This window comes from Oreochromis aureus, linkage group 18, assembly GCF_013358895.1.
Source record: "Oreochromis aureus strain Israel breed Guangdong linkage group 18, ZZ_aureus, whole genome shotgun sequence".
Taxonomy (NCBI): domain Eukaryota; kingdom Metazoa; phylum Chordata; class Actinopteri; order Cichliformes; family Cichlidae; genus Oreochromis; species Oreochromis aureus.
The window spans coordinates 31841290-31865611 of record NC_052959.1 but is presented as its reverse complement, the minus strand read 5'-3'; the positions used below and the strand labels follow the sequence as shown (position 1 = coordinate 31865611).

Below are 24322 nucleotides of genomic sequence, written 5' to 3'. Positions count from 1 at the left end.
TTTTTAGGATTCTTACTTTATAACATTTCCACCCCAGAACACAAACGTCACTGGACACATGTGCTGCTTGTTTTTCACTCATTAGCTCATGTCATTTCGTTCTTGTTAGAATTATGTGCTAAAAGTCTGTGTTTCTGTTCCCGGGGGATGGCTGTTCCCAGGCCCTGAGCAGCCTTGACTGCCAGTTACTGCTGCGTGCCTGAATGTGAACGCCAGGATGGCCAAAGTGCCCGCCGATCCCTCGGCATTAAAGACTCACATTCACTCCTCTCATTCACTGATCTTCCCCACGGCTCGTATGTCACTCCAGCGGCTTATTATGGCCACTTACCTACACTGTAAGAAATGTCCTTCTAAAAATAAACTCTCCACAGACTCAGGTTAAGTACCAATTCTGATGGATTTCATATAGTGTGACTGAAGAAACATCTCAGGTATGATTTAGATTTTTACAGAAGTTCAAAGTTTTGTGTTCGTAAGGATCGTTTCAGTGAGGTGGCTGTATGCTAGTGTGATTCAGACACAGTTCCAGCAGCTTATTTGCAGTGGCCTGAGCGATGCGTGGAACTTGGACCAAATAAATGAAAAGAGCTTGAATTAGCTCGTGCTAAATGAAAACAGGCGTGTGAGGAGAGGCCACACTCAGCAGCCTGGCCTCACATGAAACATCTGACTGACTAAATATACACTGACCTGCCACTTTACAGAAACAACTGTCCAACTGCTCCCTAACACAAATATATAACCAGCCAATCATCTGGCAGCAATTAGGAATGTACACATGGTCAAAACGGCCTGCTGAAATACAGTTTTCTGTTCCCATCACTGTCAAACAGCATGAAGTCGAACTCCAGGCTGTCACTGAGCCTCCTGCAGTTCCTGTCTCTGCCTTTGGGGGGCAGTGTAGTGCAGCACCTGCAGTTGGATATTTCTTGCAGTGCAGCTGCAGGAGTGGGTTTGGGATCAGTACCCGGCCTGCAGCCAGAGCTCGCTGAGCTGTCAGCCCGCTGATGTTCAGAGGGGAGAAAACAGGCGTCGTTTAATCGTTATCTGACCGTCGGTGTGTGACCGCAGGGTGGAGGCTGGTGGAGGCTCCGCAGGGCTGCAGGTGAATTCAAGCAGCAGGTGAGACGTGTTCACTGGTTTTATTTTAGCTGGGAGCCTATAATCATGATAATAATGATGATAATAATAATAATGATAATAATAATATGGCAGGTCAAACTATCGAAGGATTAGAGTTTTGAAAGTTTGAACGCTGTGAACTTTTAATGCTGGTGCTGTAAAAATGATATATTTTCCTCTTTCTATGGAAACAAAGACGGTTAACTTTGAAAAGAAAAAGTCTGCTTTGACTTTGATTTGTGAAACCTGTGATTGTGCATGTGTGTGACTTTATCTTGCTCTGAATGGATGAGTCACAGGTTGTAAATTAAAGACATACAGAAATGCAGCGACTAGACTGAGGAAGGCTTTCTTTAAATGCACAAAACACAAATTAGATGCCAAGAAAATTTAATGTAAAAGTTCTGAAAATCTTTACCGATACTCTGCGGAGAGCACTGGGTCCACTGGTGGGATTATAGAGTCATCGTGACGTCACTGTGAAGGACCAGGAAGTGATTTCTTTTCTTTTACACACTCTTCCAAAGGTGTCTGATGGAGGCACAGAGTTTACCTGCAGAGGACAGAGAGAGGCTGATGCGTTTAAAGATCTGCGTGTTTTAATTGGCCGAAGCGTTCATCACCAGATGTTCAGATGTTTCCGGATCTTTAACTTTCTGTAGTTCTCTTTAGCCTCTTCTCTGTTTCCTGCACAGACTTTGCATTTTCACAGAAGGAATGTGTGTTTCATCATTTACCTGGTTAATAAAGGTTATCTAGACTCACTGCACCACCTAATGGTTGAAATTAGTATTACATGAAAGTACGGCCAGTCCCCAACTCAGCTTCAGTTATTAGCTTTCCGAGCTATACACAGATGTTTATGGCCTCATTCTGTTGAGTTAGTTTATTTGTTTTTGGTGGCCCGCCACGAAGGCCGTAATTCCCCTGTAATCAAATGGAATTTCAATGCTTCTGATTTAAAATTATGATGTAATTATATTTACTTACAAATACTTAAAGGTATGTACACTACAATCAGAGTGTCAACAACAAGTCAGGCTTTTACGGGAAACAAAGAAATAATTATACTGTAAGTAACTTGAGGTAGTGCACAGTTTCATGGTAAGTTTGCAGAAAAAACAAGCATTATTTGCACATCTTACATCATAAATATGCTCCACTCTGTGGGGTTGTATTATAGAGTGGATTCATGTACTTCTATTGGAAGTACGTACATTGTACTTACAGTAGAAGTACAGTGTTCTTACATTTACTTACAGTATAATTATTTCTTTGTTTCCTGTAAAAGCCCGACCTACACCCTGTTACAGCCTTACTCTCATAGACCTAGCTTTCAGTATTCGATTACATCGTAATTTCAAATAAAATGCATTGAAATTCATTCAGTTACAGGGTAATTACACAGTCAGCTGCATTACAAAGTGTTACAGTAATTACTTTTAACGTCGTCTCCAGCACTAATGTGACGATGATGATGATGATGCTAATCTATTCAGCTGTTATCTGGTAACTCCTGGCTCTGATCTGTTTGTGTGTGAGGCTGATTTCTACAGAGCAGCATGTCTCTCATCTAAGAGCTGAGTTTTGCAGCTTGCATGAGATGCAGATTCACGGGGTTTGGTGGCTTTGCCCTTGTGCTAACCATGTAGCCCGCTAAAAGCTTTATTTTAATGTTGAGAGTGAATGTTTACATGCTGTTTGTGTTTTTGTGTTTGCAGCAGTCATGGCAGGCTCCTGGAGGTTCACACAGCATCCACGCTTCTCTTTCATAATCTGTGTTTCTGCAGTTTTAATACTCCTGCTCGTGAGCCAAGGTAGGCCGAGGCTATAAAGGCTCTATTGTTTGGTTTAATTATTAATAATAGCAATAACTGCTGGGTTTTTTTCCTCCAGCATTGATCTGCAGACAGCAGGAGGACAGGCACAGGAGAGACCTTGCTGACTCCACGGGTATTTTTCCTCCTTGGTTCTCATTCTGCTTGTTCACATACTGTGGCTGCCAAATACGTTTCAACGTGTTGTTTTCCAGCTCGACAAAGAAACTTAAAAAAAACACAAAGTACTTTGACTGCAGCGCCGTGTCGCCGCGGCGTGTCAGAACAGATGAGCTCACCTAGCAAAAATACAAACCTTAAACACAGTTGATGTGGAGGCGCGCACAACCGGCTTCAGTGTATCTTTTATATGAATGTCTTTTAAAGATCTCGACTGGCCGACCAGATTCAGGAAATTAAGTTTATTGAGGTTTTAAGTTTCTGAATAATGAAAAATTTCTGGATTGGCATCACAGCACAGACTGAGTCACTGAACATGTCAGATTTCTTTTTCATATTGTTTCTTTAACCAGATGATATTTGATTATATTAATTTAATGAGGTTAGCTCTTGTCGCCTCACACCTGGAAGGTCCTGGGTTCGAATCCTTTCTGGATGCGGCCTTTCTGTCTGGCGTTTGCATGTCTGTGTGTCTCTGTGTGTTAGCCCTGCAACAACACAGGGTATACCCTCCCTCGCCCTCTGGTAGCTGGGATGGGCTCCAGCGCCCCCCACAACCTTGATAAGGATAAGTGGAAGAGGATGGATGGATAGAAAGTCAATGAATAGCAAGCTTCACAGCTGGGAAAGGGTGGAGCACCTACTGTGGGACGAGTTGGTGCCCTAAGTGGAGGAGATTAAGTGTCTTGTTCAGAAGTGAGGGGCGGAACAGCAGAAGATGGACAGACCGATCCGTTGTGGTGAAAAGAGAGCGTGAAAGTGAAGTTATTGATTTACTGCTCGATCTACGCCCACGAACGACCGCGAGCTCTGGGTAGTGACTGAAAGGATGCAGCTGAGACGAGCTTCCTCCAAACGGTGAAGCTCAGCTAGTTAATCTGGTTTGGGAATCTAACTCCTGGAAACCCCCTCGGTGAGGAGTTCCTGGCAACCCATATGGAAAAGATATATATAAATTTTATAAAGTTTGTATCTGTGTTGTGTGAAACTTGTATGAAAAGCATACAAGAGTGGAAACAGATATAAGATCCCTTGAAAAATTATATAAATGAAACTTGCATGTTTTGGATACTTACTAAAACAATATATGAAAGTAATGAGAAAGTGGCCACTTTCATGAGTAAATCATATAAGCCTTATATCATTCACTATATGAAGTAGGCCACATCTTATGCAAGTCTTTTATAAGTTTTTTCTATTTCTTTTCCTGCTGCCACAACAAGAACCCGGAAAAGCAGCGGTCATGGATGGAGAGTAAAGTTGGTTGATGTTAAGAAATTCTCCTTTTTGTAACTAAAACTCATTCAATTTGCATAAAATATGCCATTTATCAGGCTTCAGTCCAAAGCTAAAACCAAATCAAACTTTATTGAGGGGAAACCCTGAAAGTCAAAGACGTCGTTAACTTCACAGAGAAGTCATCAGCTAACATCTGTCAATCTGCTCTGGGTTGTATCTGAAATCTGTTCAGTGAAATGCCGATTAGACTAACTGTTACACTGACCTTGTGTTGTTTAAATAACTGCCCCGCCCCCCGGGCACCCATTCCTCTGGGTAACTGTCACTTTTTTCCCTTTCAGTACATCCAGTAATTACAGCGGCTCATTCTGCTAATGCTGCTGTCTCCATGATGGAGATTACACCCAGAACGAGCTCCCGCTGACTTCACGCTCTGCTTTTATTTCCCAGAAATCCCGGCAGAGCACATCGACCCCGCTGCCATCGACCTCACGCCGCTCGTCAATACTTTAATAAATTCGAGCCACTCGGGTACGTTGTCCTGTCGCCGTACGTCTTTCATGTCTGAACCACAGAGTCACACTTTTGTTGGTTTTTAACTGCAGAGAGGAGCTAACATTTAAAGGAGCAGTGCGCTCAAAGAGCAGCTTCCCTTCAGCCCAATTTATCATTTTAACTTTGATTTTGGTTTTCAGGCTCATTGATGAGGTCGCTCCGTCGACCCCGTCCTCTTGTTGTTACTGAGATAACCGCCTCACCTTTCTCCTTAATCATTTTCATTAGTGAACACGCTGCTCTCCTGTATGTAATAATGCATCTGAGGCTGTGTGAGCTCACGTGTTCGCTGTTTTGTGTTTCAGACTCCCGGCAGCTCTTCTCTCTGCTCAGCGTCACGTCCTACAGCTCCCTGGCTCTGCACAAACTCACCCTGTTGGTCTACAACAGTAAATGTTCTCTCCTTACAAACGTCTGCTTCCTCCGAAGCTGCAGACAGGAAAGAGTAACGCGTGTGAAGGCTGCATTTGTCTATACTGCCATCTGGTGGTGTAAATGTGTAGTAATTTACACCACAACGGACCGCACGCTAAATGTCTCTAAGATTAGACTTTCTCTTTAATCATGTTGGATTGTTACCTTTAGGGTCAGTCGTGAAGTTTGGTGACTGCTGAAGGCTGAGAAAGGGAAGAACCCATCATTTTATTCAAAACTACAAAATAAAGCACCGAGGATGTGTCCTGACATATTACAGAAATAATCTTATTTGCCAAAATTTGTTAAGGTGGATTTATTCTGTTACTTGGTTTATTATCTGTCATGTATCTCCTGTTCCAGTGGTGGCTGTGTTGTCATCCACCCAGCCGTGAGGTCAGTGTATGGACAGATTCATACAGTTTTTTCCTGCTGTGGGATCTGTATGATGTCATCAAGAGGAGACATGCCTAATATGTTCATCTCAGCTAAAGGGGAGGAGCTAAAATAGAACGTTGAAGGCGGAGCATAAACTGCATCAAAGCTCAGAATAAGATAAATGAGGATTATTTTAAACTGTGAATCATACAAAGCTCTGCTAGCAGAGGCTGAGACTAACAAGCTGGAAAGAAGCAGGTCAACAGATGTTTGGAGGCCGTGTCGTCCTGACACGTCTTAAACTGAATCCCTGAATGACTTTGTGCTCTCTGAACAGTTTCCGTGTGTTTTGCAGTTTCCAGCGTGAGAAGTATAGAAAGCAGCGTGTTCAGGAGGCGATTCTGCTACTGCGTCACAAACGAGACCAATGACCTAACAGGCAGGAGGATTCGAACGTTCGGCCTCATGTTACGCTTCGTCAGTTTCCTGCATTTAAACTCGTTTTTGTTTCCCATCAGACTTTACAGCCATACTGCTGGATGTGATGGGAAACTCTACAAGTTACCTGCACGAGCTCTTTAAATCCTCCTCGATACTCTCAGGTGGTGGACGCTATTTAAATGAAACCTTATATGATGTGTTTGTGTCTTTGGCTAACGGCATGTTGTCTGCTTGTGTCTCAGTGAGCCAGAGGAATAACTCGGACTGTATCTACATCTGCGTGATGGCCGGTAAGATGGGTATGTGTGGGCCTCCTCTGTCCTGAGTAAAGGTCTGAGGCCTGGGGAAATGACACTGCATGCTTATTTTAAATCCCCACAGAGGTCTGAAAGTAGAAACCTTTTATTAATGCTGCTGACCTACGTTTAATCTCCCACTGACACCCGGTCCATCCATTAAAACACTGCTCAGGAGTCAGATTTATTATAGCTGTGTGAAACTATAAGCTGAAGGCAGTTTTTAAAAGCTCAGTCTTTATTGTTCTGAGAACGAGCAGTAAGAAATGTGTTGGGTAGGATTGGAGCCAACAGGGTGTTTCCTTTGTGTGTATTAGATTTTTATTTTCTCCCTTGGTTTATTTCATGGTAAAGCATTTTTAAAAGCCAAAAATCTTTAAGATCAGATAAGATGAGGTTGAAAATAAGGAACCTTTTGTAAATGTTTGTGTTTTTAAACATTTAAAAACAAAACAAAGCTCTCAGCAGAATGTGAAGAAACAGTCACTGTGACTTTATCTCCATGTGTGGTTTTAAAGAGATATCAAGTAAACATTAACAAAACATGATTTTTTTTACACTTTTACACAGCAAAGGATCCTGTGGAGGGGTAAAAAGAGCCCTCAAAAGGTCAAAGAGCAGCAGCACGATCCCAAAAAATTTGATGTCAACTGGTGAAACAGCGCCTCCTGGTGGGGAAGATTTTCGTTATCTTCCACAGAGAGTGATTAAAGCAGGGGTCCCCAACTCCAGGCCTCGAGGGCCGGTGTCCTGCAGGTTTTAGATCTCACCCTGGGCCAACACACCTGAATCACATGATTAGTTCATTACCAGGCCTCTCGAGAACTGCAAGACATGTTGAGGAGGTGATTTAACCATTTAAATCAGCTGTGATGGATCACGGACACAACTAAAACCTGCAGGACACCGAGCCTCGAGGCCTGGATTAAAGAGATAAAATATATGACTAAACCTTATAAATGCTCCTTTAGTATACCTGAAAAAATGTTTCATATAGTGTATAAGGCAGTGGTGTCAAACATAAGGCCCAGGGCCCGGATTCGGCCTGGCAAAGACTCCAATCTGGACCACTGGGCCGCTTTGTAAAATAAATAACTTTTTGTATTCCCATACACTTGTTTGCCATACACCTACGGGTCATTGACCCGAGGACAACACAAGGGTTAAATGTGTAATTAAACTTTATGTTGGTTGGAGTTTCCCTGTTTGGCCCACGTTGGATCAGTGGGCTGTTCGCAGTCCTCCCTGTAACATGAGTTTGACATCCGTGGTATCAAAGATGGGGCTGATGATGATGATGCTGCTGATGAAGGTGTCTGTCTGAATGCGACGTTGTGTTTCGTCCAGGCAGAGAGGTGCCTGAGCTGTGGGACGTCGGCTCCATCACGCCGCTCTTCAACCAGACCATCGTGGAAGGCCCGCACACAGGTCTGTTTACTGGTTTGTGACGGATTCATTGATGACCAGCAGGTGGCAGATTACAACAAACAGCACCAGATCAGTGTAGAGATCATTATATCTTCTTTTTCATCACTTTCCTTTTCCCCGCTTACATTTACTGATCTTTCCTTCGTCTTTCTGAACCAGCTAACATCTCCTTCCGGCTCCCCGTCGGTGAGTACATCAGGACCTTTAAAAAGCCCGTTCAAGCATCTGCTGTCGTCAACCAGACGCTCGAAGAGCCGCTTAATTCTCCTCTTCAAATTGTCTATTTTAAACCTCAGAATGGCACCAACTGCCCACGAATCTGAGTCACATCTCTCCATCTGGGATGAGCTCCATGCTAACCAGCAGAGTCCATTCAACCGCACATGGTGAGTCTCTCCAGGAGGCCGGCGCTCAGCGTTTGGCTCGTCTTCACAGCTCGATCTGTCAGGAAGTTCGGGCCAGACTCGGTTTCCAAAGTTTGATCAGGATTAAGCTGGTTTATCTCTGATGTTCACAACCAAATGTGTAAAAGAAAGAAGTGGGAGCACAGTTAAAAGGATATGCATGAATGAATATTAAATAAAAGAGATTGTTCAGGTTTTTAAAAATATAATGAAGTCAGTCAGATACTAGGTTTTATTTTTTAGGAGAAATTGTTTGTGTGAGAAATACCAGGAAGACCAAAAGACGGATCTTTGAGTGGCTGGAATACTCGGTTGCGAGCACACGTTTCATTGTCATGTTATTGAACCGTGAATCTCAGCAGAGTGTGTCTCTCCGTGATCGAGTCTCGTGTCACATGATTAATAAACATTAGTTATTGGCTAAAGAAAGCCATGCGTGTCTGTGCGTCACACTGTTTTACAGCCAGTGTCGTCTGATGTACGTCGTTACCTGTTCGAGCCTCCTGTGCGCTTTTTTCTTGCTGTGGTTCTGATGCAGGTTGATCTTAGTTTCATAAGTTCATTGTTGCTCTGCCTTTTATTACATTTTATAACATCAGAGTCTAATCTGGCGCTCTGTCCTTGAGACTGGTTTACATCTCAGTCTGAAACCTCTGTGAAGTCTTCCCTGTGCTTGGATACAGGTTCCTTCTGAAGCGTGTTTCTTTCCTGTAAAGGTGTGTTTTCTTTACCATGGAAAAGATCCGGTAATCATCCCTCATGTGGTCTTCTGTGGTCATCGAGCCTGTTTTAATCGTGTAGTTTACTCAAATGTTGATCTGAGCACTGATGCTCCCACTGTCTGTCTCTCTGATTCATTTGTTTGTTTTTGGTGAAGTTTAATGAAGTAGTTTTGTTTGTTTTTATGCTTTTTTGCTGTTTATATGACTGCATACAGATTACAGTTACATGCATATGTTCTGTTAAAAGTTTAAATTTCATGGACACAGTGGAGAGGTCCAGTTTGCTGAGGTGGAGTCGGGGACACCTTTAAGCCTTACCTGTCTGCTGACTCAGGCTGTAAACGTGGTTCTGTTTCCAGTCCCATGATGGCTGCGTCCTGGTTTCATTCTTGTGGAGACAGAAAATTGAGCCTATTTCTTTTTCTTGGTTTATCAGCTTCACCAGCAGCTGTGGATGAAGCAGCTGCGTCTACAGCGAAGATCACCACAGCTCAGCCGCTCACAGCAGCTCCGCAGCCTACGACCGTCATGCCTCAGAGTTACGCTACAGCCGAAACACTGGAGACAACCCAGCAACCCATGGCACCAAGCACGACAGCAAGAGCTGTAACAACACAAAGGGGGACCACACCCACTGTGGCAGCTTCTCAGAGTGGAACTACGGAGGAAAAAACAACTTTAGCATCAATTACAACCTTAAAACAGCGAACCACCACCACCGCCGCTCCGACTGCTGCAGCTCCGACCACAGCAGCACCACGATTACCCACGGCACCGGGCAGAGCTTCAACCTTCTCACCAGCAGTTAGTCTGATCCGGACGCCGGCGTCTACGAGCACAGCACCCCCGCACATGACGTCCACAGTTCATCCCACGAGACTTTCACCTGTGCGAGCCTCAGCAGGACCCACGGTGCCCAGGAGGACTACAGGGCCTCTAGTTAGAGGAACTACAACTCCCAGCAAGCCAACCGAGACAGAGAAACCAGGTAAACGATTTGTTCTTTCAGATATTTTAATTCACTAGCTGGGCCCACGTTTGACAGCGTTTCAGTAGGTAAAGGTGAATGCTTTGACATGAATTGAGCTGCGGTTTGGGGAATGGCCTTGAAGGGGACTGACGACGGCTCCTGGGCTGATCCCCATGTACTAAATAGAAGTGAAGAAGTTGAAGAATGGAGAACAAGAAGGGAGGGAGGGGCACATAAACGAGAATGATCAGCTTGCAGAACTGGGGGAACCTATATAGATGAGAACCGGAAGGAGCGTGTTAGGAGGCGTGGTCCCGCTCCTGAAAGTCAGATACATAATCTCCAATATGAATTATTTTGTAGCTTCAGCAGTGAGGAAGATGCTCTTGTGTGTTTTCTCTGGTTAGTTGTGCAAAATAAAAAGATGAAATGTGGCAAATAACCAGAATAAAAATATAAATAAAACCGAAAATGTACATGAGATAAAATCTAAGGAGCTTGGAAAGAAAGCAACTGGACTTCTTTAAGTTTCTTCAAGACGTTTCCCTTCTCATCCAAGAAGCTTCTTCAGTTCTGAAGAAGTTCTCAGAACTGCAGCAAGTTTTACCTGCTGGACAGACAAAGCTGGCGACAGGTTCACTGTGACCTATGATGACGGCTTGTTGGGAAACATAAGGACAGACAAGTGATTTTATGTAGTTATTGATGAATGTACACAGAGGGAATCAAACATGGAGACCTGTGTAACATCACTGGAGCTACAGTTTGACTCCGCCCACTGACCTGCTCTCACAAAGCGACTCTAATCACATCACAGCCTTCCTCTGTCATTTCTGGACACGCCAGCGGCACTGATTCAATTTGAGCCTGGAGAAAGGTGTGTGTGTGTGTGTGTGTGCGTGTGTGCATGTGTGTGTGTGTGTGTGTTTTGAGCACGGGAAGCCATGCTGCAGATAGTAACCATGGTAACGCAGCCTCGCAGCCTCCTGTGCGAAAGCTTTGATGGGTTTTAAGCTGCAGAGGTTAAAGTCAAATTAAGGCCAAGCGTTCAGCGTTTATCTGTCTGCTGCTCTCAGCGTAAACCAGGAGCTCGTTATGAAATTCCATAATTACATCGTGAGGAAAAAAATACGGATTCAAATGTCAACTAACAGTTTCCACAGTCGTTAACGTACATTAAGACAATTTTATGTGACAAATTTTCTTAAATGGTGGATTAAAAATAAGTGAAATGCACATTCACTAATTGAATATAGTATAATTTGCATAAATAATATGACCCATAGTAGATAAAGTTGAGACTGTGTAGAAAAACAACAAAACAACAAACATCCACTTTCTTTCGCTTATGAGGTTCAGGGTCACGCGGGGCTGGAGCCTTCCCAGCTGTCATGGGGCAGGGAGGTGTGTCACAGGCACACACAGAGGCAACATTCACACTCACTGCATGTGTTTGACTGTGGGAGGAGGCTGGAGAAAACCCACACACTCCCACAGAAAGGCCCTGGGCTGGATTCAAACCCAGGACCCTCCTGCTGGGACACCCTTCCTATATTTTCTTGGATTTTTATCCCTCAGCTGTAAACAGCTGATTATCATGACCTGACGGGCAGGCGGCATGGACACGCAAGTGTTTGAATGCAACAACACGAGAACGAGGTGACATAGATGCATCTATACCAGGGGTGGGCAATCCCAGTCCGCGAATGCCGGTGTCCCTGCAGGTTTTAGATCTCACCTTGGGTCAACACACCTGAATCACATGATTAGTTCGTTACCAGGCCTCTGGAGAACTTCAGGACATGTTGAGGAGCTAATTTAGCCATTTAAATCAGCTGTGTTGGTTCGAGGACACATCTAAAACCTGCAGGGACACCGGCCCTCGTGGACTGAGGTTGCCCACCCCTGATCTATACCATGGGTGTATCTATTAAAAATCTCTGATAAGTTTGAATCTCAGTGACTTTGACCCCAAGGTTAAAATCAGTGGTCAAGGTTTCTGAAAATCTTGTGAATATGATAAGTTGAGAACAAGGTGATGTAGGAGTTTGAAATTGATACCACAGGTGTCTCCACAAGGAGGCTGACAGCCGCTGGTGTTTTAATCTAAACGTCAGCAGCATGGATTCAGCATATCTCAGGTTTTGTTTGGTTCACTTTGTGTCATTTGTTCATTCACAGCCATTCTGGGGTTCCAAAAAGAAACTGGGACAGGAATGGGAGAAATAATGTGACGGTGAAGCAAACTGAAACAGGTGATTGTAATCATGATTGTTGCAGTTTGACCAACAAATGAGTGAGAAAAGTTACAGAAATGTTCCGATCTGTTACCAGCAGCGAGTCCAAACCCAGCGCCTGCTGTTGATGTGCCCGGTGTCTCCAGCTACATTAATGCAGAGCAGCACGTGATGGTTGTGGCTCCTAAGATATCTAAGATCACCTGTGAGGTTCTCACTGTTTCTTTAACTTTCCCAGCACAGCCACTAGATGGCAGTAACACCACACTGCAAATAACAGCTGCCCCAATCCCCCCCAGCTCCCGTCCCCTCCTCTGATTTCTGCCTAGCAACAAACAGAAGGCCGGAGCATCCTGTGCAATTTGTCAGCGAGTCATTAGCGTGCAGTGAAATGAGCGTTTGTCACCCAGCTGCACACGTCTGAGTGTCGGCCTGTGGAGGCTGATGTTTGACACACACACACACACACACACACACACTCAGGAATGAACGCTGTAGATCAGGTCGTTGCTGCTTTTGTGTTTATTTTTGTTCAAATTAAAATGAAATGATGAGTAAATTAGGAGACAAGAGCTGAGATGAAAAGCTGCATGAGTTCACCTGCTGACTGAAGGCTTTCTTTTTGATTTTCTCCTCTGTACAATAAAACTGAAGAAGAGAAACTGAGCACTTGTTGGCTGAACTCATGAGTTCACGTCAGGTTTTCAGCAGCTCGTCAGTCACGTGACCCTCAAACCTCATGTGCTGCTGTGCCTCTGCAGGAAGCTGCTGTGGGTTCATTGTTGCCTGGAAGCCCTCCCACACCATCACAGCTCCGTGTGTCACCATGGAAACATAGACTGTAAATAAAAGATGGGTGTGGCAGAATCAGAATACTTTATTAATCCCAGAGGAAATTATGTGGTCCAAGACAGTAGGAACAGTAACTAAGTAAACTTAATATTATAATATGTTACAAAGTTACAAATGTAAGTAAATAGCTCCAAGCAGCTGGGACCTTAGCTTTTCACCACCTCCATGTTTCAGAGCCACAGGTGACCATAGTTGAACTAGAGGCTGGCGTGCTGAGTTATCGTTGAATTATAGTGAGCTGCACACTCACAGTTATCCTCTAATTAGTGCGAAGTGAAAGACGAACACAATACCTGAATTTTAATTCACCAAAAGTGAAGCACAGACTTTTTGAATGTTTGCATTAAAAATGCTCCAGAATCGGTCGATGGTTCGGGTTCAGTGACTGCAGTTTAATAAGGAGACAGACTCTGAGAACTGAATATAATTTATTTAAGCACAGTTATAAAATATTAGAAGCTACATCGCAGGGCAGAGCCCCAGCAGCAGTAGGCGGTAAGACGGGACCCCCCGGAGTGTAGCGGCTGGTGGTGATGGAGAAGAAGCAGATGGAGGTTTGAACTTTGAACTTTGCCCCTGCTGCAGAGGAAACTCTTGGTCTTCGTGTCCTCAGCCTTGGGTTTTTTAGCTTTTCAAGAAACTTTCTTGAAATTTTCCTGACTGATTGTAGCTTCATTCAGCTGGAAACTATTCCGATGACACCATCAGAGAGACACTGACAATAGTGTGCACGTCATCACACCATCTGTAATATGTTCTCTAAAATGTCCCAAGTATGAAAAGCAGATTCTGTGCGTGCTTTTTGGTTGTGTTGCCAAGCTGACGTTAATCACGCTCCAAGGATGAAATCCTTTCTGCTGCATTTCCAAACCAGCGACCAAACATCCCTCTTGTTGGTTTAAATTTGAATAGGAAAAGATTTTTCCTCCTGATATCATTGTGATCCTGGTTGCAAGGCGAACAAAAACGTGCAGCATGTGGACGAGCACGCAATTAAAATTCATCTGAATGTGTATTTTATGATAATCAGGAGCCGTGAAGCTGCAATAGGTTACCCGTGATTAAGACGCGGCTCCAAACTGCTTCCGTGAGCTTTTAAAGGTTAATTTACGATATGTTTATTATCTTTAATGTGACGATCACCTTTTGTCTGTGAACATCACCTCCTAATTTGATTTTCTCCTGCAGAACACACAGATTAATTAAGCCGGTTCACGACTGACGTTCTTCTCTCTGTCTGTTGAGAGGCTGTCCCTGGAGGAGGCCCGAGCTGAGCGCCGAGTCCGTCCCTGGCATCACCACGACCGTCGGCGCCCACAAGCTGCAGCCCTGCGTCCTCGAGCTGTGCAAGTTCTTCTCCCAGTGCCTGTGCAGACCCTTCAGCCACAAGACGCGCATGAAAAGGTCGGCAAATTCCCCCTGCTGCCTCCAGACAGCACCGCTGCAGACGGCGGTTTGAGTTGTGCTCGTGCTCAGAGTGTCGCCCGGGTTATTTCTCTCAGCTGCTGCACTTCATTAGGTGACCACAATAAACCCAGGCAGCGTAAGGCAGAGAACACAGAGTGAAGCTTTCTAAAGTATTCTTAACAAGAATGAGTGGCTGACGTCATTCGTGACAGTTCACTGCAGCAAATGTTAAAAAGAAGCTGTTTGTGTTCTCAATGTAATGAGCACTGCTCAGAAAATGGGAAAACCTGCTGGATATGTACACTGATAAGGACTGGATAATGTGTTATTCATGCTGTTTGATGGAAACAAAGATTATCAACCTGCAGAGGCCTGGATTTTAAAAAAACCCCTGAAAATCAAAGTGAAACGATGCGACAGGCCAGTCTATTTGGCCGAAATTTTAATAAATTGCAACAACTCAAAATGATACTCAGTAGTTTCTTTTGGCCCCCACGTGGTTAAATATATGCCTGACATCCCAGATCCTCCCAGATCTGGGCCGGGGCATCACTGGGCTCCTGGTGTAACCTTGCGGCGTCAGAGGTGCTCTGACTTTTCTCACCCTGCTTGTATGAGGGTTAATGCCTGTGCCATTCTCCTGGTTTGGGAGTTACAGCTCTTACTACGAGTGATGTGAAACACACCTATGAAGAAAAAAAGAGCGAGTTACCTTCCCCAGGATCCCTGCTGGAGCCGGGTCAGAGGAAGAGGCCAGACAGCCGTGGCTCTTTGGCCCGATTGCCCAGCAGGTCGGGCTGTGGAGGTGAAGTGGTCTGTGGGCCAGGCAGCGTTCAGGGATGGAAGTCCTGGTGGTTTAATTCCCCTGCTGCCAAAACCTTTTTTTTGTTGCTTTTTGATACATCTGAAGTCACCTGAGAGGGACACCTCCTAGGTGAGGTGTTTCAGGCATGTCTTACCTGGTGGAGACCCCCCTGGGCAAACTCAGGACATCCTGGAGAGATTTATGTCTGCCCGCTGTTTTGGGAATGCTTTGTTGTGCCACAGATCAGAGACCGTGATCACCTTCATGTAAAGACTGTATTTGCTTGCAGGTTAATCATCAATTAAAATGTATATTTATCTATTTGAAATTGCTTCGACATCCTTCTGTGGCTCAAAACAAGCCTGATTTCTGTCTGTTTAAAGATGAAGTTCCCACTCATGCCGAGCTGACTCTGAAGCAGAAGCTCGAGGTCGTCTCTTAACGCTGTCACCTTGTCTTGCAGGTACTGTGACGACAGCCACCTCTGGTATGAAAAGCACACCTCTGAGGTGTGTCGGCGGGTCAGGAGGGTCTCCTTCTCCAGAAGTAAGTGGACAGCATGAGACGTGACATTGCACGTGACCTGAGGGGCTCTGATGCTCTAGACTCCCTGTTCAGTAAAACAAACACCTGCAGCAGCAAATTATAAACTCAGCGCTTCAGCCTGATACAGCAGTATGAAGGAGTTTGGTCGCCCCGGGGCAAACTGCATATTTTATTGATGTTTGAAGAGAAAAGGAGTAAACTTTTCAAATCGGTAAAATATTTCTGTTATGCAGTCAGCCAAAACATTGGATCTCTGCTGCCCTCACCTCCATATATTAGATTAACCTTTATCTATTGATTTTGTAGGAGTTTGTTTAGATTTTGTCCAAGAAACTTGAAGAAAACATGCACCTCCAAAATACCTGAGCTAACAGGAAAGAAAGTAATAAAAAATAGACATTTTCACAGTGAGAACATAAAGACATTCATAGTGACGAACGATTCATGGACAGATGATTTTAAAGCAGTCTGAGAAACGCCGTCATCCGTGTTTCTTGAATGGGTTCAGTTAAAACAGCTGATGTTGATCCAAATCCTGAAGGTGCTGGTTTGAAGCTGCAGAGCACTGATAAGTTATTAGATGTATTACTGAGTCTCAGTTAAACCGTCTGTATTTAATTCATCTCATAAACACTGAGAATGTGATGGATCAGATAGTTTTTTCTACTGTTTGCTCTGTATGATGTCATCTTTTAGTATGAAAACCACACCCACTTTATGGGGCAGCCAATGAGGAGAAAATTGGCTCAAAGGAGGAGGAGCAAAAACTGCTGGTTTGAGTCAGAGGATGGACTCAGTAGCTGCACCGAGGCTCAGCATGAGTTTAAAGTGATTAATTTATACAGTTATTCATGCAAAGTTACTCAAGTATCAGCATGAGGCATAAAAGAAACATGTGGAGCTGTAAGTTTAACATAGAAAATAGTGGCTATGGCTTGAGGAGTTGGAACTACAGGAAAGATGTGATCTTATTAGGTGTAAACGGTGAACTGTTTTTCATATCAGTGCATTTAAAGCAGTGCTGTCACCCTGTGATAGAAGATGAAAATGGTTTAGGATAGTATTCATGTTGTGCTCTTCTAAGCACTGCAGGAAAACCCAGGGATGTTTAATATTCCTAAATATATGGATAGGATGATCGGGGGGTTTCTGTTTGGGTTCCTGTGTGGAAGGATCTGCCAGAGATGAGAAGAAGCAGCAGCTCAAACCTTTACTAGGTTTTAATGTTCGAGTGAGAAATAACGAGGAGTGATTACCAGAGGATCTCTCAGCCTGCTTTTGTGTTTCATGCTGAGAAATTGCTCACAAAGAGGAGAAAACAGGGAGCGATAACAGCGATAACTTAATTCAGAAAGCATTTAATGACACCAGGCTGACAAAAACATTCACAATTTTCATGCTTACCCTACAAAGCTCTGCTGACCGAGAACAGATAACAGAAAAATCAAATCTCACTTTAATTTTGCTCCGTTGTTACTCAGAGAATCGTTGTTGATCATCTGAAGCTGATCTGAAGTCTGGGTGCGCTCGTTTGTAGTTGTAACTGATTAAAGCGGCGATCAGCGCCGACTAGAAATGAAAGGCTGCTGTGAACCAGGAAGATGAAAGATTAATCACCCAACTCTAAATTTCTCTTATTTATGCAGCAAAATGTTTCCACCGTGGAGCCCAGCTGCTGTAAAAGAAAATAGTTTATACATAAACAGCAATGTTACCCAGCTGAGGGAGACCAACTTAGATTAACTTACCGTATTTTTCGCACTATAAGGCGCACTTAAAATCCTTTAACTTTCTCAAAAATCGACAGTGCGCCTAATAATCCGGTTCGCCTTATGTGTGGTTGTGCTCACTGACCTCGAACCGATTTTATGTGCTACACGGCGCTCAAAAATCTGTCAAAAATGTTTTAGTACGACTTTGGTAAGCTACAAAGCCGCATGCCTTGATGGATTGTCGGAGCATTACGGCTACCGTAGTCAGGAGCCTCGTGGAGTAATCTGGGTCCTAAACTCCGTCTGCTTCAAGTCCCAAAAACAAACAAAGACTGCAACATCACTGGGAGTTAAAAACTGTCTAAATTCTTTCATCTTTAATAAAATGAATCAGCGTTGCTGCTTTACCAGGTGTAACTATTAAGTTTAACATCCAGGCATCCATGAAAACAGGATTTATTAAATGTAACAGAGTTAGAAGTTAGCGGGAAGTTAGCTCGCTAGTTTCCACCTAAAAATGATATAGCATGTTAAAAATTAAAGTGTACAGCTCTGCTATCACTTCCAGCATAAATGAAGACAGAAAACTAAACAGCAGTGACGTTTGTAGGGTTACTGAAGTTGGACTAGCTGGTTATAATGATGTGCTACGTGATCGCTAGCGACACAGCTATGTTAGCACAACATAAACAGTGAAGCTGGAGGATGAACGCTAATAGTTGCTTCGCTTAATGCGTCTTATAATCCGGTGCACCTTATGGTCCGAAAAATACGGTATTCCAACATGTTGTTTAAACCTGCACTCTTATTAGTGGCCAGCAGGAGGCGACTCATCCGCTCAATCAAATTATGACCTCAGTAAATTCTGAGTTAGTTTATGTTCTCAGTTGCTTGTTTCAGGTCTTCTAAGTACCATGTGATGATAATTTTGTAAACTATGGTTTGCATTAGCTTCCAGTAGAATATAAATCAGGTCCTGCCTTACCACGTGACTGACGTGTTGCAGAATCCCTCGGTTTCTCAGTCAGATCCATTCGTGCAGTTTCTGGGAGATGTGGTTGGTTTCAAAGCATCTGAGCTGCCGTTTGTGGGTCTTACAGCATTTAGAGAATTACTGGATGTGCGAAAGACGTAAAAGAAGCTTTCTGTGGCTGCTGATGGAGATGAAACATGGCCATAGCTTCCAGTTCTGAAACGTGGCTTATGTCTGCATTCTTTCTGATGGCCAGTAGGAAGCGACACCCGGGCATGCAGAAAAGCCCAGACTGTATAGAAGTCTATGAGAAAATGGTTGTCCTGCTCAAAAAGTGTAAATGTTGTTTTGTTGGTTTCTCAGCTAGTTGTATATGAAATATGGAGGAAGCATTTGAAATGTCACCCACTGATTTTTGACTCCTTAGTGTTCTATTAAATAAAAATATATTTTATTTACATAGCACCAAATCACAGCAGCAGTTGCCTCACTGTGTCGCAAGGTGAGGACCCTACAATGATAATGCAAAGTCAAATTTATTTATGTAACAGATTTAAAACAAAGTGCTGCACGTCTAAAATAATCAGATGAGATGAAAACATGACAGGACAAGATGACGGCAATTAAGAAAGGAAACATAAAATGAAAAAACCTGAGTGAGAAATATGCAAATAAAAGTAGAACGCATTGAAGAAGAACACCGTGCTGACTACAATGCTGAGCCGTTTTTCCTCATTAAGAATTTGTGGCTAATTATCGTAAACATGGACGCTGAGCTGTTATCAAAAAAGAGGTAAAACGTGACCAGATGCAGACATCGACCCACGAACCTGCACCGAGAGCAGCACAGGGAGGTGAGTGAAGGGCGCCAGGTCCTCTAAACGCCTCGCGTGTTTCAAAACACCAAGATGAAAACGCTTCACATGAGACGACTTCCAGATCCAGAGAGTGATGTCACAGTTGCTGCTTCCATCTTTAATATACAGTCTGTGTAGGCCTTTTAATAGCAACAAGGAGAAAATCAGAGTTTCTGACGAGTAAGGGCAGAGAAATGAAAGCCTCAAAGATGAGGTCATTTTGTAGTTCTATAATTACTTGTTGTTTCCTGCTTCATCAGTAAGGTTGGTACGAGAGTTGATCCATGTTGGTGCATTTAAAGCACTTTGGAAATAATTGGGGAGCTCGCTTCCATCCTTCACCTGTGCTGATGGCGACGTGTCGGCCCGTATCAGAGCTCATTAGAGCAGCAGCTCTGCAGGAATCTAATGGGCTCAAGAGGTTGTGGAGAGAGTCGCCTCTTTCCAGGCGTCTGACACGCCGAACGATTCCAGCGGCAGGCCGTCGAGAGGCCTGTCAGCTCAGTCCTCCGGCTCTCATTAGACCTCCGGGTTTATTTTTAGACTCCGATAAACCTGATTAGAAAGTGACATGAAAAGCAGCGAAGGCAAAGATTAAAAACTCTCAGCTAACAGTACAACATCGCAGAAGCTGCGGCTCATTTATGGAGAGCAAACTCAGAGTTATTGGAGTTTTATGGGTAAGATTTCAAGCGAGATCGCATTCATTTCTCCACATAATGCTTATTTTATGATGAGGTTAAAGAAAATAATGAAAGAAAACATTCAAGTCCAAGATGGCAGCTCTGCGTCGTCAGTATCTGTTTCATATAATGATCATTTATTCAGTATGTTTGAGACCTTTGCTTTAAGCGTGTTTGATCATTAATAATTAAACGTTGGTGGATCATCACAGAATCCCAGAGGCAGACGATATCAAACACGATGTTGCAACTTTTTACAAAATAAGCGTGAAAAGTCATGTGATGTCGTTGCAATCCCGTCACTGGGGGCGTTCTGGACTCTCTGCAGTCTTCTCTTGAACGACGGGTGCTGCAGAAAGTTTGGATTTCCTTGAAATTAAAATATATTTTTTAAGCTCCGTAAACGCAGGGGATGAGCTGCTTCCCTGTGTGGAGGAAGTTAAGTGTTTCAGGCTCTTGTTTACTTTCTCGCTGTCTTCAAAGCATCAACGTGAAGATTGAAAGTTTACTAGTCGATCTATGTTCCCACCCTCGGCTCTGGCCACGGGCTGTGGGTGATGACTGAAAGACTGAGATGGTGGATACATCCTGCAGAAATGAGCTTCCTCTGTCTGGTGTCTGGGGGGTTTTTTCAGAGTAGAGCTGATGCTCATTTGCTATGAAGAGAGCCAGTTGGGGGTTTGGGCATCTGACCAGGATGCTTCCAGGGTGCCTCCTTGGTCAGGTGTTTCATGTCCTACTGGGAGGAGACGCCCAGGCAGACCCAGACACACTGGAGAGATTGTTTCTCTGGAAAAGCTGGAGGAGGTGGGGAGGCAGAAGAATGTCTGCTTAGACTGTTGCACCCACAGCCTGACGCGGACTATAAAAGCAGCAGATGATGAAGTGATGCATGAAGTTACGATTATTGAACAAAATCATTCTGATCGTGGCTTCTTCCGTGATCGAGAAGCCTTGTGGGGATCCATGCACGGAGGCTGAATGCCTCCATCGGAGGTGGAGAACGAGTCACTTCACGGCACTTCACAAATGAAGTGACTATCTTTTAGTTTTTAAATACTTTAATAAGACAAATCGCAAATTTTCAAAAAGCTCCTTCAGATAAGTGATTTCAAGCTTCAATGTAAATGTGCTGCTGTGTTTCCTGGACTGGAGATGACCAGTGTGGAAACAAGAGAGCTCGCTAAAGCTTTTTGAACCTTACAGTCGGGCTCATGACAAAACTTCATGATGTTTTCTAACAGGTTCTCCTTTAAGTTCGGATTCTGATCCCAGTGAAGATAAAGTGGCAAAAACTGTTATTAGCGGGAAGGAGGATTTTAAGAGGTTTAGGATTTTCTTAATTCTGTTTAATTCAGCTCAGCTCACAACATTATCTCAACAATCATATGACCCCCTGTGAGCAAACACTTGGTGACAGTGGGAAGGAAAAACTCAAACAGGAAGAAACCTCCAGCAGAACCAGGCTCAGGGCGGTGCAGCCATCTGCTGTGACCGGTTGGGGGTGAGGGGAGGAAGACGGGAGAGCCACAGATTAATAATAAATAATGATTAAATGTAGAGAGGTGTATAAACACAGAGAATGACGAGTCAGTGAAGAAGAAACACTCAGTGCATCATGGGAAAGCCCCGGCAGCCTTAGAGGACCGATCACTGCTGATGTCAGGATTAAGACAAACTAAAGGGTTTGAGTGGTCATATCAATATTTAAGGCGTGTTCAGTGATAGATTTATGATGCAAGAAAACATTCCACCTTAAGAGCTGCCAGCAGCTGCCGGTTCCCTTTGACTGACTTTTATTCTACACCCTGAACAGTGGCTGATGGAGATGAGGGTGGAGAGACACATCATTAGTGTGTAATCTCTCCAAAGGTATGAAAAGAGCTGCAGCTCGTGAACATGTGTCATACTTAAAAAAGAAGAAGAGAGACGATAAATCTGTGCAGGGCTGATGCTGGTGGTAGATCTCATTAAAGATTCGCTCGACTCACCTCGAGCGCAGCAACACTGAGTAAATATTTGGCAGCTGATAATAATGCAACAGTGCAGCAGTGATTAGTTGGGTCTGTCTAATCTTTATCAGCAGCCTGATTGATCCACGAGTAAAAAGTGCAGTCAGTCGCACGCTGAAGCAATGACACAAAGTTTGAATGTCTGCCTGAGCTGGGAGGCCTGCTGACGTCCTTCAGGCTGAGATCGGAGCTCAGAGCTCTTCATACTCCTCCTATTGTGTCCGCTGACCAAAGGAACAAAGGGTGTTTTGAGGAGTGTGACCCCTGTTTAAGGTGGTATGCTATGGTTGCCTGCACTGTAATAAATCCTTCACGTGATTCTGCTCGTGCGTGTTTGTGGAAACAGCCAGCAGCTCGGTTTGTTTCTCCTACACACACTAAAATACGGATCATTCGTGGATTGTAATCCGGGGGCACCAGAGGGGAACGTTCGCCGTAGCTGGTTTTGTTTTGTGGTAAAACTCTGTGACCTGGCTGTAACCTTTCCTCCACAGACCTGAAACAGAGGTGCCTGACAAAGATGTGCAATAAACTGTGACCGGAGAGGAACAAAGAGCCGCTCATCATCACAAACTACAGCAGATTACAGATTACGGAGGCCAGATCTGAGTCAGATTTCTGCATCTGCACAGGTTTGGAAACTGTTTACACGCTCACACAGCGGTGCGGCTTCACATTCATCCCCCTTATCTACTCTGTGATTTCATTTACTTTGGATCTCCAAGAAGATAAAAAATAATCTGATTATTACTGGACTCTGAAATCTGCAACCCTCAGACTAAGTCTGGACTGTTTATCCTCAGATCAAATGAAGACTGTGAGGCAGAGAAAACAGTCTGAAATCTGAAGAAGAAGCTGTAGAAACCCAGAAACAGATGTAGGGTTTGAGGTTTTATGTCTGTTAAATAAACATCTGGTAATTGTTGTATTTTTTTTCTCATTGCTTGTTTTTGGATCTACGTTCAGCCTTAATTTGTTCAGATTAGTCAAAGAGGTTTGAACCGTCTGGACAGAGGTGGGAATTATTTCAGCCTGTTGGAGTCGATCCAGATCTGACTCTTCACGAGCATAAAAATGGTGATAATGTGACATTTCTCTGTTACTGTCAGTTATCACAAATTAATCTGATCTAATCAAGATCCTTGTGGATCGGCAGGCTTGGAGTCCGAGGCGTGATCTCAAAGAAAAGCCTGGAGTGTCAGATGACAGCCACATATCCATAAAGCCTGAAACGCCCAGAACAGAGTTATTATACTTCTGTATTCATCATTATTCTAGTCAGCTTCCAGAGAGGATTCAGTTCGTTTTATTGTTTAATTTATTTATTGAGGGGTATTTGTCAGGCGTCAGATTTCAGAAGTTCAGATCAGGTAAAAACACTTTAACCCAGAGTCGACATCTACTCCACAAAACTCAAACTGGAGACGTTTTCTCTGCATTTTATTTGATTGTAGTTCGTTTTTCAAGCACATCTTATTGTTTCAGGGGTTTTTTTTTTCAAATCTCTTTATTTGGTTTTCCAGTTGTCTTTGTCCATAAAGATGATGTAGGTTCAGATTTAACCGATAACATATATATGGAAAAAGTTAAACAGAATGAAATACAGCAAACAACAGAAGAAAGTTGGACCGAGGATGTTATCTATAGGACTACACGTGGAGCTCAGTGATCGTTTTTTAGTCTAGCTTTAGTTCACTGGAGCAGCCTCGATCCAGAACTCTGTTTAATTTTCAGAGATATTCATGAATATGCATGAAGAATCCACCGACTCTCACACTGTTTACTCTCAGTGAATTTGAAACCAGCTGCTTTAGAGGAAAAAGATTCTCCTCCCTCTGAACAGAGCTGCTGCCGTCCCTCCTGACAGATGCACTGCCCCACTATCAGCCCCCTGTTATTAAACCCACGGCGATCACCCCTCCTCCCTGCAGGTCATCATTGATCTGAACTCCAGGAGGATCAGATAAGTCCAGGTCGAACCCCAGGTCACAGAGCCAGCCCTCCTGCCGGGACAAAGACCACTCTGTGGGTCCCCCTGTCAGGACCCCTCTGCTAAAGCCTGAAATACCTGCATGGAAATAAACCACGATAAGCTCCTGCTCAGGTATCACCTGATAGCCAATAAGAGCTGACCTGAACAGGATAAAGGTACCCCCCCACCCTCCAGCCCCAGAGAGATAAACAGTTTTTGGAGCTCAGAGTTTATTCTGTTAGAAAACAAGCATTAAAAAGGCTTCCTCCCCACCGAGCTGCGTCTCACTCCTGAACG

General features: G+C 43.9%; 1 protein-coding gene across 6 annotated transcripts; it reads left to right on the top strand.

Moving 5' to 3' along the window:
• The first annotated feature begins 854 nt into the window (after positions 1–854).
• On the top strand, positions 855–22936 carry LOC116316525 (HERV-H LTR-associating protein 1). Of its 6 annotated transcripts, none has more exons than XM_039602055.1 (15): positions 855–1125; positions 2850–2942; positions 3022–3078; positions 4812–4892; positions 5222–5305; positions 6064–6147; positions 6227–6310; positions 6392–6448; positions 7793–7873; positions 8033–8059; positions 8170–8259; positions 9436–9987; positions 14306–14462; positions 15734–15816; positions 22548–22936. In XM_039602055.1, the coding sequence occupies exons 2-15, from the start codon at positions 2852–2854 to the stop codon at positions 22589–22591; spliced, it is 1572 nt and encodes a 523-aa protein (XP_039457989.1). In that variant the 5' UTR covers positions 855–1125; positions 2850–2851; the 3' UTR covers positions 22592–22936. The 6 variants fall into 6 exon arrangements, with proteins under 6 accessions (XP_039457989.1, XP_039457990.1, XP_039457988.1 ...); XM_039602056.1 differs by having other exon boundaries at positions 2847–2942; positions 6392–6439; XM_039602054.1 differs by having other exon boundaries at positions 2847–2942.
• Positions 22937–24322: the final 1386 nt, after the last annotated feature.